This window comes from Aotus nancymaae, unplaced genomic scaffold (assembly GCF_030222135.1).
Source record: "Aotus nancymaae isolate 86718 unplaced genomic scaffold, 86718_ANA_hifiasm-v0.15.2.pri h1tg000011l, whole genome shotgun sequence".
Lineage (NCBI taxonomy): Eukaryota > Metazoa > Chordata > Mammalia > Primates > Aotidae > Aotus > Aotus nancymaae.
This window is the reverse complement of record NW_026988422.1, coordinates 7155835-7183075: the sequence shown is the minus strand read 5'-3', so window position 1 is coordinate 7183075 and position 27241 is coordinate 7155835. Positions and strand designations below refer to the sequence as shown.

Genomic DNA, 27241 nt, shown 5'->3' with positions numbered 1-27241 from the left:
GATGGGAAATCAGATGGGCTTAGGGAAAATTAGCTAAGTATGGAAAAATTACATAATGAAAAATTCCATCTACAAAGATGTATGACTGTTGCTTTTCTTCTCCCTATGTCTAGATGGTTAGAGATGATTGTATTCTTGGATTGTTTTATTTTCAAAATTGAAAGTTATTTTTTTTAAAAAAATGGATATCAGGCTGGGCACAGTGGCTCACACCTGGAATCCCAGCACTTTAGGTGGCTGAGACGGGTAGATCACCTGAGGTCAGGCAGGAGTTTGAGACCAGCCTGATTAACATGGTAAAATCCTGTCTCTACTAAAAATCCAAAATTAGCTGGGCATGGTGGTGCGTGCTTGTAATCCCAGCTGCTTGGGACGCTGAGGCGGGAGGATCACTGGAACCCAGAAGTCACAGATTGCAGTGAGCCAAGGCCATGCCATTGCACTCCAGCCTGGGCAACAAGAGCGAAACTCCATCTCGTGGAGGGAGAAAAGGATATCAAAGGATGCAGAATGTGATGGGGAATAAAGAAAGCACATACTGCATAGCAAAACATAGTAAACATAAAGAAGTCACAGTGTCATATAAAAAAGAAAATGTATTGCTATGATAACAAATTTAAATGACATTAGATACCAGAATTAGTTTTCGGTTCTTTTTTGTTTTTCCTTTTAAGCTCTAACAGAATGACTTTGTCAGTTCTTTCCATACCTTGGTATAGATTGCAACCTCTATAAATATGTTGAGTAATGGATTTCTAGATGATTATTTACAAAAAATGGGGTGTGTGAATGTATAAATATAAAGTAAATATATATATTCTGAAATGTGTATTATATATGCATATATAGATTCAACTATTTTTAACAATATGAGCTTGAGTTTCTTTCAAGACTAAAGGCAAAATGTATATTTTCATTCCTTTAGTTTGTGCAGAACGTCCAACAAAACTGTGGTGATCCATTTGCAAAAGCAAGAAAATGGAACTATACACACATTTTATAATCAATCAATGAGTATTTGTATAGGTACTCGTGATTATTAGAGCTTCTAGACTATAAAAAATGTTACTATGTTTCTTTTAGTGTCTACATAGCCAGTGGGTCAGATACACAGAATGGGTAATCACTGGCATTGTGTTTCAGACTTCAGATCTAACAAATAAAAAAAAAAAATTGGAAATGATTAAAGAACAAAGAAACAAGGGGATGGAGTACAGCCAATTCAGAAAATAAAGAACAGTTGGTTTACCCTAATTATAGCCATCTTGATTTTTCTTTTCTATGTATTAATTGGAAGTTTGGTAAAAATTAAATCTTTTGCCCAATTATAGAAATAAATTCATTGCAGATTTCCTAAGGTGACTTCATGCTTTCCTTAACTCAAATCTTAAAACTCAGTTGTAGTTTGTATTAGTCACAAGTCTTTCCTTTGGTAGAGTAAAAGAGTTTTTTTATTTTTTTAAACCGAATATCTCATATCTACCATCATCTAAATTAAGGATATGTTAACATAAATGAAAAAATCATATTGATATCAAAGATTCAACTGAATAACAGAAGTTTTACACTTGGATTAGGTTGAGTTGTGCAAAAGTGGCTGAACCTAAGAAAATGATATAACATTTATGTATATTATAATGAATTTTGCAGCTTGTTTATGGGAACAGGTCAAGCATTAAAATGAGGATTATGTTATGATTCACCCTTTTTCATCACAAAGCTTTTCATAGATAAGTTATAGAAATAGGTGATTTTTTTTTTTTTACTTTTTTGAGGAAGGTGAATTTATTGATTTTATAGAATACCTTACTGTATTCTTCTTATTACTACTTTTCCCACTTTTTATTATAAGTATCTTTATTCCATATTCATCTCATGTAGGAAGTTATGTGTTTACTTTGTAAATGTTTTAGGAAGAATGACACCCAGTGATTTTATTGTTAGGTGCATATTACGTGATCTCTTTGTTAACAAAAATGAGTTTTTATTATTTGACAGTTATGAAACACAGATACATGAGTAAATATGGAGCAGAGAAACACAACTTTCAATAACAAAGGTCTGTTGATACATTACATGGTTTTATATGTTGCAAATTTGATGACTTTCTCTATGTTAATTTTCCTCTATATTTTTATTGAGTCCTAAAGCACTTGCCTCCACCCACCTCCCAACACACACATGCACACACACACACAGGTGCACATACACATGCATAGTAGCTGAAGCTTCAGAATGAAAACGTACGCAGAATATACCTATTGATTTCTGGTCATGCCGAGCTAAAGGGAATATAAAGAAATAAGGTTTGTTAAAAACTGGAAAGTTACTTAGTATTTTGTATTTTAATTGCTTCTTTGCTATCTAGCACTAGTAGTTTTCTGCCAATTAATGTAATGTTGTAAATTTAAGAAATGTTAGCAAGCGTTATAGGTGATTGATAGTATTATTTTGTAGTATGAAGCATGTTTTGAATCTTGTCAGAATCCCCAGAACTTAACATGGAAATTAGAATAGAGGTGACATGTGCAACTCTATTCTAAACCATTTAGTCATACTACCACAATTTTTTCCTTCTAAAACAGACTTCATGAAATCTTCAGAATTCTGAATTCATTAATCCATTTGACTTTCCATTTATTTCTTTTTGTTTCTTTTTTTTGTTGGTTTTTTGTTTTTGAGACATTGTCTCACTCTATTACCCATGCTGGAGTGCAGTGGCGTGATCCTGGCTCACTGCAACCTATGCCTCCGGCTCATGAGAGCACATCAGCCACCTGAGTAACTGGAGCTATAAGCATGCGCCACCATGGCCTGCTAATTTTTTGTATTTTTGTAGAGATGAGGTCTTTGAGCCATGTTGCCCAAACTGGTCTTGAACTCGGGGCTCAAGCCATCCGGCTGCCTCAGCCTCCCAAAGTGTTAGGATTACAGAGGTGAGCCACCGTGCCCGGCCTGATTCTCCATTTCTTGTAACAGTACCTTTTAATGAGGAGAGAACATTAGAATTGCCCAGGGGGCTTCTAAAATATGCACATATCTAGAACTCATCCTCAGAGAATCTGATATTTAGGTAAGAGTGGCAAGTATGTTTAAGAAAAACTGTGCATTGATTCAGATGCCTCTTTATGTCATGTCCCAACCAAACTTTCTTACTCTGTCTCATGTTATTTTCTCTGGTTACCCTCTGTTTTAAAAGTATTCTGTATATAATTTTAAAATTATATGATAACAAAATTAAAAATACTTTTAAATTTTAAAAGTATTCTGTATATAATACAAATACTTTTTCATTTTATGCATATATTAATACTTTCGTACATGCTGTTTCTACCGCCTGAAACACCTTTTACTTCCCTCTCCATCCTCCCTTTCTCTCCACTCCATTTCTTTTATCTGTCAAACAGTGAGTTTTCTTCTTAGATTCTCCTTTAATGGCAAACCTTTTCTTACTCCCCCAGGTAGAAATAGTCACTCTGTCTTTTATGTTTATCATTTATATTTGATGATGATTTTTAAGTGTTCATCTCTTCCATTAATCTGTGAGCTCAGTGAAATCATGTAATTTATCTTACTTGTGTTTATGTTAAATGAATACGGGAATGACTAATAAATTGACAGCTTTGTTAGGAATTTAAATGTAGAGTGTTTTCATAAACATTGCTTTTAAGGACAACATTCAGTTGAGATTCATGATCAACCACCAAGACATATGTTGATACCTACATAACATTATTTATCTTAACATATATTCTAAAAATTTTATGCATATAGGTATTTATTTCTTTTCTTCATTTTTTTTCCCTTGTACCTACAGACGAAATCTCACAAAACTGTCCCTTATCTTCAGTCACATGCTGGCAGAAATTAAAGCAATCTTTCCCAATGGTCAATTCCAGGGAGATAACTTTCGTATCACAAAAGCAGATGCTGCTGAATTCTGGAGAAAGTTTTTTGGAGATAAGTAAGTAAAAATCATTTTTATAGTTGCTGATCTATCTTTCAAGGTTACTGCATCCTCCCTTCAGTTGCATGTGATATATATTTCACTTGAGTATTTTGTGAATGTATTTCATTATTATTGATAAGCATTTTGATTGATTGGTCATTTTTCTGTTGTAGCCACCAAAGGTATGCCTCAATAATGCAATGGTGTTTAAACCATTAAGTAAATATTATACAATGTTATTTGTTTCATGAGCATTCATTGAGTTTGTTCTGAGAAGCAAAGGCATGTAACAGTCTTTATACATGAGAAGCTGATAACTTCTTATAATTTAATATATACTTAACATACAAAATAAAAGGTAGAAGGGAATAGTGACATTAAAAAATGGCATAAGTAAATTTCTTTGACAATTTAGAGGGGAATAGTTGCTTCAGCTCACAGCGACCAAGGACTGCTTCCTGGAGGAGGTGGTATGTTAAACTTGGTTACGATCTGAAATCAAGGTGAGAGAATGCACTGGCACCCTGATCCAGCCTTTTTTTGTTCTACTGCACAGAGATTATATATGTGTGAACAAGATACGAGGATAACATTATCACAAAGATGTAGCATGTTGCAGAGTAGCTAAAGTTTCCTTTGGTATGTCCTACAGAGACACACATTCTGGTGGGCTTGATAAATAATGGAATGGAATGTCTAAAGTCAGCATAATTTACATAAAAGTTGGAAACTTTGTCATAAATTTCTTAGTATAATGATCAAGAATGAGCATCCAGAGGCAAGTGGTTTCCTGAGTAACCTTTTAAGGATCACCTTTAATGAGAGTCCTCAGACTCAGAATGTCCTAGAGCGTAGGCAAAGCCCTGGCTGAGTAGTAAGGAGGAAGTGTGATTTCTTACATAGATTATTGTTTTGATCTTGTATCAAAGGACTATATTTGTCCTTTAACTGATGAAATTAGACACAAACATTGTTAGTATATGCTTTTTTTTTTAGTACTTCGATATGGTGAACCGCAATATTGGTTTTCCTTTGTTGTTGCTGTTGTTTTTCTTTACAAAGTGCTATGTTTACTGTAGCCACAACCAAGATTGGAATGTACCTACATAGAGTAATGTACATTTCATTAGGCACGTAATTTTTTTGGCTTCCAAAATATTAAAGCCTATTTCTCACATTATAATAAAATGTATTCTGAATTATTTTTAGGCACTAAAGGAGAAAATGCCATTTTGCCATTAACATGGAAATTCTGTGTAGTGGCAATCTAGTTATTTAAGATGTTCCTATATTCATTGAGAAATGAAGAATTTTAGAAAAAAGTTTATCCTTATCTGAATTAGGAAAACACAGCTAAGAGTATACTAATTAAATATTTATTAATTGTAAGAAGCAGAATGGTCCTACCAAGTTCAGGGTGTAGGAACTGAGAGGGTTTCCTGTAGTTGCAGTTCATGTATTAACATTGTAAGCTTAGCAAACAGTCAGTAACCTTCAAAATAAACTTTCTCTAAAAGTTTTAGGAGAATATATAGGACAAATTCATTGTGGTATTTCTTTTTGAAAACTGAAAATTCTGGTGAGCTATAAAATTGTTTACTTGTCATAAGGTCAATAAAAATGGAAAGATTGCTCACATGTGTTTTTAAGAGAGGAGTTTACATTGCTGGCACCTCAAGCCACAGAAAATTATGCATTTGAGACATCTTTATTTCTCTTTATTTATAACCACAGACATCAAGGGGCTGAAATTTCTTTTCAACTACTACATGAGTGAAATTACTACTACATCAAATGAGGGAATTCTTGAAATAGTGATTACATACTTTCCCTACCTCCCAAGTCTTTTCACCTTTGTCTCCTGTTTTTACTGAATTAAGAAAGCTGCTTAATTTTTCTTTTCTTGTGGATGAGTGCCAAATTTCATGCTCCTTTTGGAACTTATATGTATTACCATAGATGTCATCCGAATTAATGATTCTTTTATTAGATAATTGGAGAAAGTATCTTTTTATTTTTCCTAGGTTTTCACCTTGTGGTTCCATAATATTTTATTGAATGAATGAACATATGCATGAATGTATCCTTTCAAAAGGTTGAATTCTTTTTTTTTTCCATTATCCTCTAATACTGTTTGTATTTTCCCAAAACTTAGTTCTCCTGTGGGAGTATGCCTGTCATTTATCTCACTGTTCACTGAGGCCATGTGAGAATGCTTTCATTTAGCCTAACCAGTGCCTTTAAACTTGAAAACAGCATTGTTTCCTAAAACAGAACCATTAATCCATTCATGAGGGCAAAGCCCTCATAATCTAACCAACTCTTAAATATTCCACTTCTTAATACAGTCACAATGACAATTCATTTTGACATGAGTTTTGGAAGGGGCATTCAAACTACAGCACTGTTATTTGTTTTGTTTTGTTTTTGAAGACGTGGTAGTGCTGCCCTCTCTGCTCAGGGCCCAAACCCAGCAGTGAAGAGGCCCTGCCTGCCTTGTGGCCCAAGAGGACAATAACACAACATGTATCATGGCAAACTTGTTGGGATATTCTGTTTAAGGTCAATTTGTATGCAAACGAATATAATATTTTAACAGTGCAATCATACTTTTGCTTTCATACTTCGTTGACCAGGAGATAGAAATCTGCAGGAAAACAAAAGTGGCATTATTGAATAAATGTGTCTAAGTATGTTCAGCAAAATGAGACTAACTGAATCCTCACACTCTGGAATAATAGCTTATAATCTAGAAACTTTAAGCATGAAGCTCAGAAAATATATTACTAGCTGCTAAAAAAAAGAAGAACATTAACGTGAATAGACTCTGGATGGCAGTTATTTTTCTCAGCAAGTCAGGTAGCAGCTCATGAGTTACTTATTTAAGTACTTTTTGACATTTAGAAAAGTGATTGATTGATTAAAGTGGTGACTTCTAAGATTTTAGTGCACCAATCACCTGAGCAGTGTACACTGTACCTAATAGGTAGTTGTTTGTCCCTTACCCTTCTCTTACCCTTCTCTTACTCTTCCCCACCATGACCCCAAAGTCCATTATATCATTCTTATGCCTTTGTGTGATCATAGCTTGGCTCCCACTTTTAAGTGAGAACATTCGATATTTGGTTTTCCATTTCTGAATTACTTCACTTAGAATAATGTTCTCTAGTTCCATCCAAGTTGCTACAAAAGGCATTATTTCATTCCTTTTTCTGGCTGAGTAATAGTCCATGGTGTGTATATACCATATTTTCTTTATCCACTTGTTGGTCAATGTGCACTTAGGTTGGTCCAGTATCATTGCAATTGCAAATTGTACTGCTATATAAACAAGCATGTGCATGTGTCTTTTTCATATAATGACTTCTTTTCCTTTGAGCAGATAACAGGCAGTGGGCTGCTGGATTGAATGGTAGCTCTACTTTTAGTTCTTTAAGGCATCTCCATACTGTTCTTCATAGTGGTTGTACTAATTTACACTCCCACCAACAATGTAAAAGTATTCCCTTTTCACAACATCCACATCAACATCTATTGTTTTTTAAGATGTTTAACAACATCTGTTTTTTAAAATTATGGTCATTCTTACAGGAGTAAGATGGTATGTCATTGTGGTTTTCATTTCCATTTCCCCAGTGATTACTGATGTTGAGCATTTTTTCATATGTTTGTTGGCTGTATACCGTCTTTTGAGAAATGTCTATTCATGTACTTTGCCCACTTTTTGATGGGATTGTTTCTTTTCTTCTTGCTGATTTGTTTGAGGTCCTTGTAGATTCTAGATACTAGTCCGTTGTCAGATGCATGGTCTGTGAATATGTTCCCCCAACTCTGAGTTGTCTGTTTACTCTGCTGATTGTTTCTTTTGCTGTGCAGAAGCTTTTTAGTTTAATTAGGCCCCATTTATTTATTTTTGTTTTTATTGTATTTGCTTTTGGCATCTTAGCCATGAATTCTCTGCCTAAGCTAATGTCCAGAAGAGTTTATTTGATATTATCATGGAGGATTTTTATGGTTTCAGGTCTTAGATTTCAGTTTTTGATCTATCTTGAGTTGATTTTTTAGTAAGGTGAGAGATGGGGATCCAGTTTCATTCTTCTATGTGTGGACTGCCAGTTTTTCCAGCACAGTTTATTGAATAGGGTATCCTTTTCCAAATTTATGTTTTTGTATGCTTTATCAAAGATCAGTTGGCTGTAAGTATTTGGCTTTACTTGTGGGTTCTCTATTCTGTTCCATTGGTCTATGTGGCTGTCATTATACCAGTACCATGCTACTTTGGTAGCTATAGCCTTGTGTTGTAATTTGAGGTCAGGTGGTGTGATGCCTCCAGATTTGTTCTTTTTGCTTAGTATTGCTTTGGTGATGGTCTCTTTTTTGCTTCCATGTGAATCTTAGGATTGCTTTTTCTAGTTCTGTGAAGAATATTGATGGTCTTTTGATAGGAATTGCATTGATTCTGTAGATTGATTTGAGTGGTGTGGTCATTTCTTTCTTCCCACCTGTGAGCAGGAGATGTGTTTCCATTGGTTGTACCATCTGTAATTTCTGTGTTTCAATGTTTTGTAGTTTTCCTTTTAGAGATCTTTCACCCCCTTGGTTAAGTATATTTCTAAGTATTGTATTTTTTTTTCAGCTGTGGTAAAGGGGATTGAGTTCTTGGTTTGATTATCAGCTTGATTTTGTTGGTGTATAGCAGTGCTACTGATTTGTGTACATTGATTTTGTGTCCTGAGACTTTACTGAATTCATTTATAAGATCTAGGAGCTTTTTAGATGAGCCTTTAGGCTTTTCTGGGTATAGGATCATATAATCAGTGAACAGTGACAGTTTGACTTCCTCTTTTCCAATTTGGATGTCGCTTATTTTTTCTTTTATCTGCTTGCTCTGGTTGTAACTTCTAGTACAGTGTTGAGTAGAAGTGGTGAAAGTAGGCATCTTTGTCTGGTTCCAATTCTCAGGGGGAATGCTTTCAACTTTTGCCATTCAGTATGATGTTGTCTGTAGATTTACCCTTTATGGCATTTATTACTTTGAGGTAAATCTCTTCTATGTCTGTTTGGTTGTTATAAAGGGATGCTGGATGTTATCAAATGCTTTTTCTGGGTCTATTGAGATGATCATATTTTTTTTTTAAAAAATCTCTATATGTGATGTGTCACATTTATTAACTTGCATGTGTTAAACAGTCCTTGTATCTCTAGGAAGGAAGCCACTTAATTGTGATGTATTACTTTTTGTTGTGCTATTGGATTAGTTAGCTAGCATTTTTTGAGGATTTTTGCATCTATGTTCATCAGAGATATTGGTCTGCAGTTTTTTTGGTTGTTGTTATTACGTCTTTTCCTGGTTTTGATATTAGGATGATAGTGGCTTCATAGAATGATTTAGGGAAGATTCCCTCTTTCTCTGTCTGTTGGAATAGTTTCAGTAGGATTAATATCAATTTGTCTGGTAGAATTCATCTGTGAATCTATCTTGTCCTGGATCTTTTTGTTTGCATTTTTTAAATTACTGATTCAATCTCACTGCTTGTTACTGTTATTGGGTGTCAGTAAACCTCACCCAGCTCTCATGCAGTTGGGGAGGCTGGTATCACTCCCACGGTGCTCTGCTAACAATGCTTGATTTAGATCCAGGCAGCCTGTACACAGAACTCAGACCTGTCCCAGGCCATAAGTTTCTCCACATAGATAGCTGCCATGGCTTTCAAGCCATGCCCTTTTTGTCTGCCCACAAGGCCAGGTGCCCAGCTCCTACACTCCTGTCTGTAGCACACTTCCCGCTTGCTGCAGCTCCTCCCTCCCCATTCTGTTCAAGGGAATTTGTTCTACTTAAGATTATATTACAAAATTCAGTTGGGAGCTTCTTTCAACCCTGTGTTCTTTCCCTGAGCTCATTGGCTGACTTCCAGAGGGTCCCTGTGAGATATAGTAAGGAATAGCTTCCCTCGGTTCATGCTGGAGACTGGGAATACCTACATGGCTCTTCTTCCTTGGAAGGGTAAAGGTTTTCTCCAGTGGCCTGGATTTTTAGATTCCCTGGAGGGGATGTGTACTTGGAGGCAGGCTCTCCCACTCACACTCTGAGGACTTACAGTTTTTCACCTTTCTCACATAGTAACCTGCCAGTTTTTTCAAAGGGTCTGTGGAATCTGTTTTCCTAAGTCCCTTTGTTGGTTCTTTGAAAAAAAAAAAATCACAGTATGAATCTCTGCACATTATTCTGTCCTTCCAAGTGGGAGAGGCATGCTAACACTGCCTCCAATCTGCCATTTTGAAAAACAAAAGTAAAAACCAACATTGAGAAGACATAGACATATATTTCCAAACAAATTATAATTAAATTAGAAACATAGATTCTCACTCTTGAGTCTTCTTATATATCCTCTCATCCCCATACTTAATTTAGTTTAAGTTATCTTCAGATTTAAATTCATACTCTGCATTATGCCAACAACCTTCTGATAGGTTTTCTTATCTCCAATAACAACCTATCCAATTGTTCTTAGGAGACCAGTGAGGTCTCTAAAAAGCAGAGCTAATCATTCCAGTCTTCGCTTGAAGTGTTTGCAGGAATATTAATTCTAGGTTAAAATCTAAAATCACATTAACATCACAAGCTTAAAAATTTTTTTTTTTCTGGCTTCATGTTTTGTTTCTGCTTATGATTTGTGTATGCTTAACTCATCTGCAAAGAAACAAATGACTCAACGTTATTCATATTTCGTAAAGTGCATCTCATTTTTCACTCCTCATTGTCTTTGTGTTTTTATATTGCTTTCACTGCTTGGATAGCCAGTCACCCATGCTTTACCCAGCGTTGCCACTTTGGAAGCTTTACTTTAGTACCCTAATGGACATCCCCACTCTGTGCCGCCAGGTACCTGAGCTGTCACATCTGTTGTAATAGATTACAACAGTGAACTGCTGACATGTCCTCCCATTTCTCAATTGAGAAGTTTCCAACAAACTAGTAAGTTTCTTTAGGGGCAGAGACTGCATCTTACTTATTTTTGTATTTTTGAGCCTGACACATTTCCTGGAATGTTTAGGCACTAATAATTGTTAACAAATTACATGAATAATTGCATGGATGAATGATGTCTGTCTTCTCAATTTGCATTGACTTCATTATATACAAATTGACCTCTTTTTAAATAATCAGTTCCTACATTTCTATTTCTTAGATGCCTCTCTTCCCTCTTTTTTTTTGTCTGTCCCAGAATTTTGATACATTTCTTTAAGTTCAGTTCAGAAGTCCACTTTTCTGATTTTTTCTCATTCATACATACCCTTCCATGTGATCTATGTTAATTACTCTATGCTTTGGTTGCTGTTGTATTTTAGACACAGTTATATTGTAGAATGTGCTTATTATGTGGGTCTTTCTTGCTCGATTGCAAGACTCTTCTATGACTTTCTATGCAAAAGTTAGTGAAGACACACATTTATTAGAATTATTGTATGTCAGACTTTGTGTTGAGTGCTTTCACATATGCTAGCTTCATTTTCAATAGAATCTCTAAGCTGTTCTCTAAATGGCTGTTGAATGAGTCCTTTAGGTACTGTATACATTGTAGACATTCAGGAGTTGTTGGTTGAATGTATGAGTATAGGATGCAACTTTCATACCATTTAAGCTCTCTCTTCCTTTACTTATGTTCTGTTCTTGAGTCAAGTTGGCTTATTTGGCTCTTTCCTGACACATCAGCAGTTAGAGGTTTCTATGTCTTTGCTCTTATTGCTCCTTTTATTTGAAGATTTTTACAGTCTCTGGCATAAAAAATTCTTACTAATACCTCAAAAATAATCTTGCTGATGATTTTTCCCATTAGTTAGTGTTATTACTAGATCTCTTCTTCTCTAAGCTTTGGCTTCTCTTCTGCATTTACTATTTTTATGGTTTTATTAGAATTATTTGTCTAGTTGTCATATTTCCCCCTAGACTCTGTGCTCCATTAAATCAGGCTTATTTATTCATCTTTGTATTTCTAAAGTAGCTCAGCACAGTGTTTTATATATAGACTTTCAGGAACCATTGCACCTTTAGTTCAGATGAGTTGAGAAGTAGAGGAACGTGCATGAGCATGTGTATGTGTGAGATGAAGCCTGCTTCCTTGATTGATTGGGAGACAATACACTTAGGGTTAGGCATGCAGGCTCTGGAGCCAGATTATCTGTCCATGGACAGGTTCTGACTGCAACATTTACTCGCTCTGTGACTTTGGGGAATCTACTTGTTTTTTCTATGCGTCTTTTTCTTCATTTATAAAATGTGGATGACACTAGTAATACCTGCATCTGTGGTTGTTATGAAGGCTTAAAATAGCTAAACCTTACCTGTAAAGCACATAAAACTCTGTCTAGCACATAATAAACATTCTATATTGTGGAGTAGTTAACCAATTTAAATGTCTAATATTGCTCCAAATACTACCAGTATATTTGTTCATTATCAATTCTCTAAATAATAAAATTTACATTTGACTTTGTATGATGGAGGTTTCATTCTCCCTAGAAGTTGAAAAGCAAAAAAATATATATATAAAAAATTTTAAAACCTACTTTATGTGTATCCCAATATAAAAGTAGAACTAAATATAAGAAACTGTTTTAGTTACCATAGGGGGAAAATTGTCTATTTATAGCTCAATGTATTGCCTCTATGATTGATTTCCTGCAAAAGCGATAAGGACCTTCTTTAGTCTCCTGTATTTTCCTTTAACTTTTAATAAGGAACAAAGGAAAAGAATAACTAGATCAGTTTTCCTCTAGATAAACACAAAAACAAGTTAATTATATTTAATTAAACGAGGGGGTACACAGTAGAAATTAAGAGTTTTTACAATGAAAATTTCTAGCAGGTACTCTAGAAAGAAAAAAGAACTAAAGTAGGATTCAAAGTATTACTAGCAAATATTTCTCCTAGTTAACTACCTTCCTTTGTTGCCCGTTAAAAAAAATTCAGTTATCTTTGTGTCAGTAAGCAAAATTAAAACTTACCTATTTATTGGAGGCCTATTTTGTTCATCATTGTAACAAGATACAAAATCAGCTAAGGTGCCAATTATAATTTTCTACTCTAAGAAGTATTCAGTTTGGGGAAGACAAGGTATAAAAAGAAGATAAATACTTAAAATCAGTTCTGTACCATTAGAAAATTACATAATGTCACAAATGGCAAGCTAACTTACTACTATAGGCATACCTCAGAGATATTGTGGGTTTAGTTTGAGACTACCGCAATAAAGTGTATATCGCGATGAAGTGCATATTGCAATAAAGCAAGTCACGTAGATTATTTTTGGCTTCCTAGTGAATATAGAAGTTTTATTTACACTATACTTTAGTCTGTTAGGCGTGCAATAGCGTTATGTCTAAAAAATGTGTGTACCGTAACTAAAAAATAAATTGCTAAAAAATGCTAACAATCAGATGAGTCTTCAGTGAATTGTAGTCTTTCAGCTGCGTGAGAGTTTTGCCTTGATGTTCATGGCTACCGACTGATCACGGTGGTGGTTGCTGAAAGTTAAGGCAGTTGTGGCGATTTCTTAAAATTAGGCAGCAGTGACGTTTGCTACATCAATTGATTCTTCCTTTCATGAAATATTTATCTGTAACATGCAATGCTGTTTGATAGTATTTTACTCACAGTAGAGCTTCATTCAAAATTGGAGTCAATCCTCTCAACCCTTGCCAAAGCTTTATCAACTAAGTGTATGTAATATTCTAAATCCTTTATTGTAATATCAACAATGTTCAAAGCATCTTCACCAGGAGTAAATTACATCTTAAGAAAGCACTTTTTTTCCTCTTCTATGAGAAGCAACTTTTCGTCTCTTAAAATTTTATGAATTTGTATCAATTTAGCCACATCTTTAGTCCCTACTTCTAATTATAATTCTCTAGTAATTTCTAAATTTACAGTTACTTCTTCCACTGAAGTCTGGAAATCCTCAAAGTCATCCATGAGGTCTGGAATTCACTGTTTCCAAACTGCTGTTAATGTTGATATTTTTGACCTCCTTCCTTGAATCATAAATGTTCTTAATGGCATTAGAATGGTGAATCCTTTCCACAAGGTTTTCAATTTTCTTTGTGATTTATTAGAGGAGTCACAATATATGACAGCTATAGCATTAGGGTATGTTTTTTTTTGTTGTTGTTTGTTTGTTTATTTTGTTTTTGTTTTGTTTTGCTTTGTTTTTGAACGGAGTCTTGCACTGTCACCAGGCTGGAGTGCAGTGGCATGATCTCAGCTCACTGCAACCTCCACCTCCTGGGTTCAAGAGATTCTCCTGTCTCAGCCTCCCGAGTAGCTGGGACTGTAGGCATGCACCACCAGGCCCAGCTAATTTTTGTATTTTTAGTAGAGATGGGGTTTCACCACGTTGGCCAGGGTTGTCTCGATCTCTTGGCCTCATGATCCACCTGCTTCGGCCTCCCAAAGTGCTGGGATTACAGGTGTGAGTCACCTCACCTGGCCAGAAAATGTATTTCTTAAATAATAGACTTGAAAGTTAAACTGGCTCCTTGATTCAGTGACCTACCCCAGCAGGCTTGGAAGTGCCTCCTCCTGCTGTCTGGCCTCTCCCTGCTCCCAGCACCTGCTCTGGGAGGGAGCAAAATTGTGGCTGAACCCAGGCACTGTTGTTACCTAGCTGGGTGTGCACACACTTGGGGTGGCACTGACATGCCAGCCCCTGACATCTCACTGTTTTCCAGACTTTGGGTGCCAGCGAGCACTGGAGGGAGGCCTAGGGGTTTGGGCTGAGGGCAGCTCTGTGTGGGCCTGCAGGTGACCCTCCACAGAAACAGCCTGGGCACCTGTGGATGACATGATTGGTGGCAGCAGGAAGCAGACAGGCTCATGGCTGGAAAGGGGTGGGTCCCCAGTGAAGCCCCACCTTCAAGCCAGGAACAACCTACTGCCTGGGGGCCAGGCTGTCAGTTCCTGGTGGAGTTCACAGTGGGACTGAAAACTTATGTTGCTTCTTCTGGCCCTGCCCATGGACCAATCAGCATGTATTTCCTCCCTTCTGAGCCTGTAAAAAACCCCAGACCTAGCCAGACTCACACAGACATCAGACTACCAGTTGCAGGAAGGAGCTACCCAATTTGAGTCTCTGACTCTTTGGGATGATCTGCCTGCAGAAAGGAGCTACACACTCTGGGTCTCCTGAGTGCTATTCTTCTGCTCAGTATAGCTCCTTTCTGCCTTCTCACCCTCCAGTTGTTTGTGTACCTCATTTTTCCTGTACTTGGGACAAGAACTTGGGGCAGCCAAATGACAGGACTGAAAGAACAGTAACACAAACAGGACTGAAACATGCCCACCCCTCCCCACATTGTGGGCAATGAAAAAGAGAGAAAAGCTGTGATCCATCAGGGAGCCCACACCTACGGGCTCCCCAAGCTAAAGCTGTGACACCCCATTTGGGCCTGTGCAGTTTCTGGAGTCTCCAAGCTTCTGGGTGCCACCATATTTCCGTCTTCCAGACATAGGTGCCCACAGTGGAAGCTACTTGCTATACATTAGATCCAGCCACTGGCTTGCCCAGAGCTGGAGCCTGTGCTGGTGCCTAGAGCGGCCCACCCTGCTACAGCAGCCAGTGTGCTTGGCCGTGCACAGTGGTTGGACTCTGTACTCGCTTGCTCATGCACCACCTGCTGCTCCACGTCTGACTCGTTCTTGGCAGGTGTGGGATCTGTGCTGCTAGTGCAAGGTGAGTGCAGCCTGCCAGGTTGAGTTGGTGGAATGAGCCCAGCAGGCCTGAGCAAAACTTGAGTAAAGGTGCCACCGATCACAGAGGTTTCCGACTGAAAAAGTGACACACAAACAATAAGTGACAGTATTGCTTATCTACACTATAGACAAAAAGTGTCATGAACTTTCTGACAAACAAAAATTGTCTATCATAAATACCTAGCTTCTGTGTCTTTATCAGTGTCAGGAATGTTCATGTATGAAGAAGAGTCATTTGATCTAACTATGAATATCCTTGGTAACTTTGGTTACCATCCTACCAAAGATGACTTGCTGTATGGTGACTCTGTGACCGGAGTAGTTTTGATATGCTGTTTCTGTGGATTGATGGAAAAGAATTGCTTTTCCTTTACTGATAGAACAGCAAGAGTAATAATGGCCTGATAAGAATCGATCTTCATATTCTTAAAAAATGGAGTCATTATAAAAGAAGATTGGATTTAAGGAATAACTGTATACAAAATGTCAACAGACTTAGGAATCACAGTACTAATATGTTTTGTCCATAATAAAATCAAAACATATCAAATATTACAAATACCCTATTATCTTCTGAACGAAGCTTGCCCTCTATATAAGGTTACTGATATTGAACAGATCTTAGTTGATCAAGGTGAATTTTCTGAGAAAATTTACATAAAATTGAAAATAGAGTTGGGCTACTATATATAGAACATATTTTCTTTTTGTTTAAAATGAGGATGGCAGTATACATGTCTGAGCTACAACGGATTTTAAACAGCTACCACCACTATCACCACAGCACAAAACAAACTAACAATAAACAAATATGTCGATGTCCTTGTTTGTATTATGGTAGTTACTTTGTTTATTCCCACATACCTGTTTTTTAGTCTTAGACTTTTTAGTTTGATATTTTTTAAAATTTAAATATATAAATTAAGTTTAAGATATATGGGGAAAAGTACACAAATTATACATGTAGAGTGAGAAATTTTTATGAAGTCAACGTATCCATGTAAATGCTACCCAAATAATGTAATAGTAATTTACTATCTGCATGTTGGAAGATATCTCAGCCCATCAGAAAGTCCCACATAGTCACCGCCTGCCTTCATAGCATTGTAAGATCATACATAGTTGAAATCATACAAATTATACTCTTTTGGGAAAACTGGCCTCTTCCTCTCTTTTATGGAAATTCAGCTCTGTACTTGCATGTAGCAGTCCTTTTGTCGTTCTCCTTGGTTCATTGTATGGCTGTACCACAGTTTACCTATTCATTCGATTATTTATTTATAAATTACCCAGTCTCAGGTATTTCTTTATAGCACTGCTAGAACAGCCTAACACAGAAACTGGTTGTATAACATTAATTATGATTTATAGAGAAAAGAGGTGTATTGGGCTCATGGTTATGCAGGCTGTACAGGCATGGTACTGGCATCTGCTTGGCTTCCAGGCAGGCCTCAGGGAGTTTTGCTTATGACAGAGGGTGAATCAGAGCCTGCATGTCACATGCGGTGAGAACAGGAACAAGAGAGAGCAAGAGGAGGTACCATGCACTTTTAAACAACCAGATCTTGTAAGAACTCATTCACTATCATGAGGACAGCACCCAGGAGATGGTACTAAACCATTCATGAGAAATAGCCCCCATGATCCAATCACCTCCCATTGTGCTCCACCTCCAAAATTGAGGATTACATTTCAACATGAGATTTGGGGGGAACAGATATCCAAACTGTATGATCCAGTGTTTATATACGGGTACATTTGTTTTCAAAATTTTAGTTTTGTTCCATCTATCTGTCGATCCTTGTACCAATGGCACATTGTCTTAATTAAGATAAAGAGTATATACTAAATGTTCTTAGTGAAGATTTCCTTTTTTGCTCTTGTCTCTTGCATTTCCCCATAAAGTTCAGAACTAGTTTTCATATCTACTACATAAAAACACCTCCTGGGATTGTTTATTTGTTAAACTTTTAGACCAATTTGGGAAGAACTGACATCTTTATAATATGAATCTACCATTAAAGTGTTATATACCTTTATTTATGTTTTTTGTATCTGTGTGTTGTGTGTGTTTATATCGTTGCCTTGCTTATTAATTGTTAGCTTTATTTCTATTTATTTGGGATTTTTAGATAGCATTATAAAAATTAAATGTTTAAAGTTTCATTTTCTAGTTATAGATAGCCAATATAAGAAATGCAACTGATATTTTATATCAATCTTATGTTCAGTAATTGTGTTCAGTTTTTTTATTTCCTATAGTTTAATCTGTAAAGTTTTTTGTTTTCTACATAGAAAGCTGTGTTATAAACAGGTACTTTTTTGTGTTTTTCATTGATTCTTCTGTGATTATATGTATTTTAAAGTTTTAGTATCTTTTTTTAGTACACTAGAGCATATTAGGCATATAAAAAGAGTTAAAAACCATGAACAAGTTCAGAAAATATATTTTTAAAATCACTTACAATCCCTTCCACAATCCAGTTAAATTTGTGATACCTCCAGACATTATAGTTTAACATTGAATCATAAAGCACAAAATTTTAAACATACTATTTCCATTTAGTAATGTCCCATGGACACTTTTCCATGACAACACATATTTTTTTTTTGCACAAAATTGTTACTAGTGAACGTATTTGTTTTTTTTGTTTTGTTTTGGTTTGGTTTTTTTTTTGCTCTTATAAACAACACTGCATTTAAAAGACTTGTGGATGAGCCTTTACCTATATTTTTTGGACATAATTTCCTTAGGTGAAATCCCCAGAAGTAGACGTTCTTAGTCATAATGTATTGGCTTTCAAAATTTGTTTCCAAATTGCCTTCTAGAAATGCTGTGTAAATTCTCATTCACACCAGTAGTATACAGAAGTTCCTGTTTGCAGACACCCTGGCCTCTATTGACATTCACACTTTGTTGTATGGAATGTTTTTTGTTTTTTTCCTGTCAGTTGAAACTAAAATGCTCTAGCCTTTTATGAACTAGTGGTTTCATGAAAATGTTTTACCTTTTTAAAAAAAACAATTTCCTCACACTTTCTGTCTTCCATTCCTCTTCTTTCTTAAAATCACAGGGTTTTCAAATTAGAATATCTAATACACTTCTCTACCTTTACACAGAAGAAAACAAGCCTGGAAGATTAAGTGATTTGTCAGTTACTGACCAGCTGATACCTTTCCAGATTTATTTCTCTGCATCTCATTAATCCCATTTTCTTTGAAATGATACTGTTTTTCAAGACTGTTAAAGAGGATTACTATTGCTTTTTGGTAGACAGACTAGAACTCATTATCTAATAACAGTAATATAGTCTTATTTATCATAGTCTTATCTCTTATGACATTATATGAACAGAGCTATCACTTTAGCAAAGAGTCATCAACAGATTTCTGTATGGTAGGTAAGTGGTAGTAAACCATCAGTAAATAGCAGTTCTTATTCTTATTTGAAATAAAAAGATCCTGAAATTATATTATTATTACAGGTGCCTGGCTACCCATTGGTCTTGTAGTCTATTCTTTATAGATTGACAGTTGATTATACTTGTTCATTGTATTTTAAAAGCAATTCAGCTTGCAACTTAAGTGGTTTATAATTGTAAGGAACCAACAGAACATATTGAAATATTTTTGGATTAGTCAAAGGGTTGGAGTTTAGTTGGTCCTTTTATACCTCTCTCTCTGTCTCTATCTCTGTCTCATTCTCTCTCTCTCTCTCTCTGTCTCTCTCTCTCTCTCTGTCTTCTCTTTTCTTTTTCCCAGGTCTCCACCAGCATACTGAAATTTCTACATTTGTAAAACAGTTTGCTATTAATATTTTCTCTCACTTGCTTCATCTCTAAAGGAAGAGGTAGTAGAAACCACCACTGTCATTGCTGAAGTTTAAATAAAGGTGTGAAAATTCATGTTCTCTGGGTTCCCTTCCTCCCATACACCTCAGAAAAGAATGTGGTAGCCACTTAGTCTTAAGAAGGTTTAGAGCCTTACTGCCACAGTTTAGAACAATCTAATCTGTTTGTTTGTTTTTAAAGACTTTGTTGTTGCACTTTTTTTCTATTCTTCATTCATGAAATCCCTTTCCCCTTACCTCTGCTCCCCATCCCCACCTCTTACACATAATGAGTGTTTTGCTGAGGCAATCAAAGAACAGGTATCTGTTGTACAAATGTTTGTCTATGAAAAGTTAACTAAATAATGTCCTGGATTCCTAATCCCTATTACTACTACTCATCAAAATTCCAGTGAATGCTTGTTTGGATTCGAGGTTTAACACAAGTAATCTGACAAAGACTCAGTTTACACAAGTACTGTGGAAATGTAGCTTGTCCTTTTGTAAATTGTTGTTATGAAGGGGTACATTAAACTAAAATTTTTTAAGTTCATACATCTTGTATAATTTGCTCTGGGAAATCACTGGGTACTCAAAAGAGCTATGAATTGAATTCACTGTAAATGCTAGATTAGAATAATTTTTATAGTAACAGATATGGAAGGTGTCTATTTGGCCTTTTGAAAAAACTTTTTATAAGTTATACACAAATATTGACAGTTTGGCCACTTTATGTTGTATACTTTATATACAAAATGAAATGCTTTAACTTCTTCATACAAAATATAAAATCTATACTGTTCTTAAGTCAGTGGTTCTCTGATCATATTTTTTTTTACTCTGAGTATCTTGATCAATGTCCCTTTTGTGTGTTGAGTATTTGAAACTAATTTGGAAAAGAAAAACTTACTTCTTAGACATTAGTTTTATGGTAATTATAATGAAGCTGTACATGATTGCATATTTATACTTCATTGTAAATTAATAGCTTCCTAATATTCTTAAAAGTGTTCCTTGTTCTTTTAAAATGGCAGCATTTTGTTAACCTTAATCAGAGCCTGACGTGTGTTTCTTCTAAATGGCATCTGATGTGGTATCTCTCCTCAGTTCTCTGTGGTTTCCTGTTTTTTTCATACATAGAGAAAAACTTTTTGAGGTATTAAGCCTCATATTTTTCTTCTTTTAATGACCTCAAACCTAAACTCTCTTGTAAATACAGCATAGCGTTGTCAACCTGTCTCACCATTGATTTATGCCACTTTCCACAGAGGAATTCTCTGGAATTCCTCCAGCTCTTGCTGTGTATCCATCACCCAACTAGCATGTCCCTATATACCCTACTCTAGATTCTTTAGCGTTACAGGTTTTACTTCTATCCCTAAAGTGTGTTTTTCAAAGAAAGAGATGGTATCTTTATTTCTACAGCTGTATTTCCCCAACAATGCCTTGTTTTAGCAATAAGTAGATATAGTAGTAGGCTCTCAAAGTGTTGTCTCGAGAGCAGCAGCGACAACAGCAAGGAACATTTCATAGCTCTCAATCCCCAGGTCCCACCCCAGTGCTACTGAATCATAATATCTTGGGTTGAAGATCAGGCTATGTTAACAAGCCCTTCAGATAATTTGGATGCATGCTGAAGTTTGACAACCACTGCTCTAGAAAATTATTGAATATATATCAAAGGTGTATCTTTATGGTGGTATCTTATTGAGAGGATTGATACAGAATGGGGTCAGGCAGAATTTAGTTTATTCTACCTGAGCCTTATATTTTGGAGATACTGGTAGAGAGAAACCTAAGATTTAAATATTTGCTGTCTTATAAGAGGATGCTATCTTATAAGAGGGATGGCTTTTATGCTATTTTGTGAAAATTGGAGTTTAAATTTTTAAAACTGAATGATTTATTTTTTATGCCAAATAAGAAATAGGAATTATTCTGAAGCAGGAATGTTAACTAAGAAATGCATCCTGGTCACTAATTTTCATGGTGGGAAAGAGGGTAGGTGAGTTGGAAACTGATCAGATAGGGGATAGGTTGAGAGACATTTTCCTAGATACCATTCTGTGCTCTTCTAAGTTTTTTGAATCATGTAACTGCATTACATGTTAAAATTGTGTTGAATGATATTTAGTCAAAATGAATGAATAAATGTTGAATAAACTCCCATGATATAACCATTGTTGTTGGTTTAAAAAATTGTTTTTCTTTTGTATTAATGTGAAAAGTTAGATAACATATGCTTTTCATCCCTGCAGAAAACATCTGGATTGTGGCAGAAATGTCTTGATGGCTTTCTACCTTAACCTCTTGAAATGGTTGATACATATTACTCATGTGTGCAGTGAATAAAGGATTTCTATTATATGGATCCATCATCTTAACGATTGTTTTAAAAAAATAGAAAATTAGAATTAAATCTTGATTCATTATTAAATAACCTTGTATACACACATGAAGAGGTCATGACACATAAGACTTTGACCTAATACTTTTTATTTTCAAATATCTTTCTATAGCTATCTTGATAGCCAAGGACTGTTCAAAAGAAAATTAATTTAAAAGTTTGTCATAGTCTTAGCAAATGCAAATTAATTGAGTTAAGCAGAACCCACTACATTTGTTCTAAAATAGGAACAATATTCTCAATATTTGTCTGTTAGTACAAATACAATTATATTAAATCTATTATTGAATTGTGCTGCTTCAAAGGGAGGTATTTCTTAAATGACACTTGATTCAATTATTTTCCTTTTTTTCCACCTTGCACAGAACTATTGTACCATGGAAAGTATTCAGACAGTGCCTTCATGAAGTCCACCAAATTAGCTCTGGCTTGGAAGCGATGGCTCTAAAATCAACAATTGATTTAACTTGCAATGATTACATTTCAGTTTTTGAATTTGATATTTTTACCAGGCTGTTTCAGGTAAGTTTGTACTTGCTTAGTCTATCCATTCCGTTCATTTGTTTCCCTCCCTCCCTCTCTCTCCCTGTCTTTTCTCTCTGACTCTCTCTTTCTGTGTCTCTCTCTCACATACATATATAAACAAACATATGGAAAATAGTGTCATTCCTATTAGTCTGTAGTTTTATTGGTATGTTTGGTCATTGCTATAAGTTTACAGTGAGCCATTAGCTTAAGTTTGGAGTATCAGGTGCTGTAAGCCTGGTGGCTGCTTGTCAGCTTTGAGAGGATCTATCCAAAAGAGCGTTATTTTAAACTCTTTACTTAGTTTCTCACTTTATTTTCTTGATCTTTTAGCACAATGACCGATGGAATGCAACAACTACAGGTTGGCATTTGCCAGCTAGATCTAAAATCTTTCCCTGCGTTTATTAGATGAAAAGGGAAATAGTAAACTTTGAAATATCAGACTATTCTGTATAGGACAGAACTGTATCCTATACCTATTTTATAAATTGCATTGCACATTCAACCATATGTAATGAACATTTTTCAATGTCAATAGCTATTCTTCATCCGTTCCTATGTCATATTCATTCAAACTAGTATGTCAGTATTAATGAAGCTGTCTTTTGAAAAATTTAGATTTTTTTGCCTCATTTTCTCTGAACAACTTTAAGATGAACATTTTTGTTCTGTTTATTGTTTTTTCCTTTTAAATTAATCTTCCATAAGTGTTTTCACATAGCAAATCAGAAGAAGGTAGCATTATATGGAGGCTATCATTTTTTTCTTTGCATGCCTGAATGGAATTACCTTAAACATGAAGGCTTGAAATTTGTGTTTTGAGTTTGATGCTGCCACTAAAGTGTGTATCACCTATGGGATTCGGTTCAAGTAGTCACAAAATAAAAATTTTCTGCTTAACATTTTTATGATTTAGTAACATAAATTATATGGTAAATGAGCTAAATTGATCAGACTAGGCTTACTTATATTCTGATACAATTTTTTATTTTAATCTGAAGTAACATTTATTCTCTTTTAAACATGCTTTCAACAAATATTAGAGTATAATGTTGGTTTCATGTTACATGAATTTTACTTCTCTGATTTATAATTCTGCTTGGCACTAGCTAGCAAGGATTGGATGACTGGTTTATGTAATTAAAACCACATTGCACAGGATTACCCTTTAATTTATAAAGAATCCTAATAGAAGACAAATTAACTCCTGTCAACAATACATATAGGATATATTTTACTTTATTACAATTTCAAAATCATAATTCTACCTTGTATATAGGGTAAGCAACTAGATAAATCACTGATGAAAGTGGGCTTTTGCTTAAATTTGCAAGTTTCATGATTATCCCTGTGTGTGTGTGTGTGTGTGTGTGTATTATAGTTTGACAGTTTTTATTTTTCGAAGATTTTAAGATATATTTTAGAAAAAAAATGTTGTTATATGGTAATTTTTTAATGGAGCCTCTCCTTTAAAGGTTTTGGTAATTTTACAGTATATCTTATTTATTGAACATGATACAAAGACATTCTAAATAGTAAGAGCTTTGCTTCTTCACCTTGTCAAGGAAGAGAGTAAAAGTAATCTTCCTACATTAAACCTAACTGCTCATTCTAGGAAGTATATTTTTGTGGTGAGCCTGGATGATTTTTTAGTGTGGGTATTAAATGCTAGAATTCCTTGGAGTTATATATTTAAAGTGTGAGGGCAACTTAATGTTGGTTAAACACTTACCTAAACTGCTATTTAATATGTGGACATATTTTCTTATAAGCTATTTTACTTTAAAACAGCACAAGTCAACCTTAATACTCTAAGGAATATATATCTTATGTACTTTCACTGGGATGGGAAAGGAAAGGGCTATTTTTAAGTCAAGCACTGTGAAAAGTTCTAGATAGTAAAATGAAACTCTTACCTAGGCCAGGGAATCCCTAATCTCTTTAAAACTTGATTACAGAAGCAGCTGAAGAACTCTTGTTAGCCCCTGTGTATTTCTGAGAGCCACCATTCCTTTTATTTCTATACTCATCAGTCAAATGCTTTGAATATAATCATACATGTGCCTTAAAGTATAAAATTGGTTCTGTGTATAGAGAAGTAGATGGTTTAACTTTTACTGATCTTTTATTTTTATACAACTTTAAAATTTGAGTGATTATTTTCTTAAATGTATTATATTTATTAAATCCTTACATTTATATATTCTATATGAAAATATGTTTTGTTAATACTGTATGACCGCAGGAACATACATTCTGCTATAGCCATGATATCAGTAATTTATTAGCAATGACTTCTTCTGACTTTAAATTATTGGATGTCGGGTATTTAGCAGAATGTTGAAAGTGAGCAAGGTACACTTTTAAAATTTAGGATCTGAAGTAGAGAAACTAGCAGAAGGGTTTGAAGAAGGAGTCAGCGGGGGCCAGGAGATGAAGTTGAGAATTGCAAAGGGAATGAAAGAGAAAAAATGTTTCCTTCTTCTTCTTGGCTTCCATTCTCATGTGCAGGCAGAACCTGAACAAAATGCTTGGGTGTCACTGGAGGCATATTAGTGTGGTCACCTTCCTCATTTCCTCTTCTTCCTTCTTTGCTTTTCTTTATCCTTCTGCTTTCTCTTAAAGTCACTTAGAGATGCTGGAATCAGCACATGCTAATGTACTGGAAAGGAATTATAGGGATTTTGCTTCTCTCTTCCTTCCCCCTGGGGCTACTGTTTCCTTTTTCCTCTATATCCCCACTATTAGAAAAAATGGGGTCACGAGGAAATGGGACACTAAATTTGGGGGTAGCAGGATAAGGAAGGAATGTTTTAGTAGAATGTTCTAGTGACTATGGAATATATAGCATCAATGGAATAGTGAGGAAAATAAGAGGAAAGTCCTCAGTTGTAGCGAAGAATTATAGATAGTGTCTAGGCAGACCAGCCAAGGACCCTCTTCCAACTTAAGTTGTAAGTGAGAAACTGGCTCTTCCTGAAAATAGTAGCATTTGGGAGAATGGAGGGACTTGTCTCCTTTATTCACTTCATTAATTTCTATAGTCATTTAAAAGTATCTAGATAATTTTATGTTCTTGTATATGAAAAAAATTTTTTAATCTGAAAAACAAAATGAATAAAAAATTATCATCCAAAGCACTTTGTTTTACCTTTTTTAAGCCAGTAGTGATTAAAATACCTTAGAAAGAAAAAGCACGTAAGTACTATGTGTTTCTGTTTTGAGTGGGCTGCATACAAGAAAAACAATACACAGACTCATTCTATTACATAAATATTTTTGCAATTAGAAGCTGGCCCTCTGGATTATGTACTAAGAAATGGTTGCTAAATACTGTAGCAGTTGGCTCAAAACTCCAGTTTAACTTTTTTTACTTGTATTTTGATCTGTGCATTGGTGCAGTATAAAGTTCAGCATTTTTTCATCCACTCTTCCACTAGTTTGTGCAGACTTTAATGGAAGTGACCCAAATATTTGCTTGATATTTCTTCCATCCTTGCCCTTTGTAGATGGATAGAACAAAACAAAAACTGGTGTCTAGAATAGCAGTTATTGCTCAGTTTTTTAAAACAAATGCTGACATTTTCCAAGTAATGTTTAATACAGTTTTTAGTCATGCCTTAGGAAGAAAATTAAAAACATGCATTTTTTTTTTTTTAATATCGTAGAGAGAACCTTTCATATTGTTATTCTCTAGAGCGCCTTTCTTGCCCAATTAGGTATTTTAGTGTGATGGAGAAATACCCCGAAGATTTTTCTTGTTATTTTGAAAAAGGCTTAAAAACTTTGTTATTACTAAATCATTCTTTGTTATCCTCATCTCAAGGGATATAATCCTTGAAGAATTCTGCCTTGTAAATTTGTAACTTGCTTAACAATAATGAGGAACAAGTCTCAAAACAAACAAAAGCAGGACGTTTTTATCAGTAATCATGTTTAAGATGACTGTTTTAACAGCTTTAACTTGGCAACATAAAAACACTTTTTTTTCTTTTATGTAGAAGATTTAATAATCTGGCACATCAGATAGAGTCTGCTGCCAGATCCTTGGAATAAATGTAGCTTCAGCTTTAAAATAAATTGCAGAGATGATTTATCCACACCCTTGAGTAAAGTTGTCTATCACTGGCTGCCTTTTTTCTCTTGCCCTGGTAACTAGACAGACAACTAATCAGATTAAAGAGAGAGTGACACAGTGATACAAACCAAATATTTTTGTGAAAGGATTTTTATGTAACTCACTTTTAAACCCAAACTTTTCCTAATTGTATAATTATGTAAAGTTAAGCCAGATGTGACTACAGTGCTGTTAACACTAGCCTTTTACACAAGTCACTGTTTAGAGGATCTGTTCAATGACGCTTATCCCTGGCTGATTACTGTTATCTGACACTGCAATGGTCCTGGCATCTCATGGGTGAGCAAGACAAGCATGTTCCTTGCCCTTGTGTAGCTTATGGTTAATGTATAACCTTTGCCAAGTCACTTAAGTTCTATGATATGGTTTCTTATTCTTTAAAATGAAGCAGTTCTGAACAAAACAGACAGACAGGGAGGTGAGGAATATGGCAAGAGGTAACAGTTTTAAATATGCTGGTCAAAAAAGGCTTCGTTGAGGAAGTGACATTTGGAGACAGGAATGAGATGGATGTTTGGGGGAAGAAAATTCAAGTAAAGGCAGCAGCAAATACAAAGGCTCTGAGGGGAAGAGGGCTTTTGTGTTCAAAACAGTAGCGGAAAGACTCACGTGGCTGGAGAAAAGGCAGAAAGTGGGAGGGT

General features: G+C 35.2%; 1 protein-coding gene across 4 annotated transcripts in view; it reads left to right on the top strand.

Moving 5' to 3' along the window:
• Positions 1–27241, top strand: part of CBLB (Cbl proto-oncogene B) — a 203844-nt gene that overhangs the window by 85863 nt on the left and 90740 nt on the right. For all 4 annotated transcript variants that reach the window (XM_064374576.1, XM_012476652.3, XM_012476647.2 and 1 more), the window contains exons 4-5: positions 3818–3964; positions 22300–22456. In XM_064374576.1, the coding sequence (XP_064230646.1) occupies positions 3818–3964; positions 22300–22456 (304 nt within the window). The remainder of the gene's footprint in view (positions 1–3817; positions 3965–22299; positions 22457–27241) is intronic.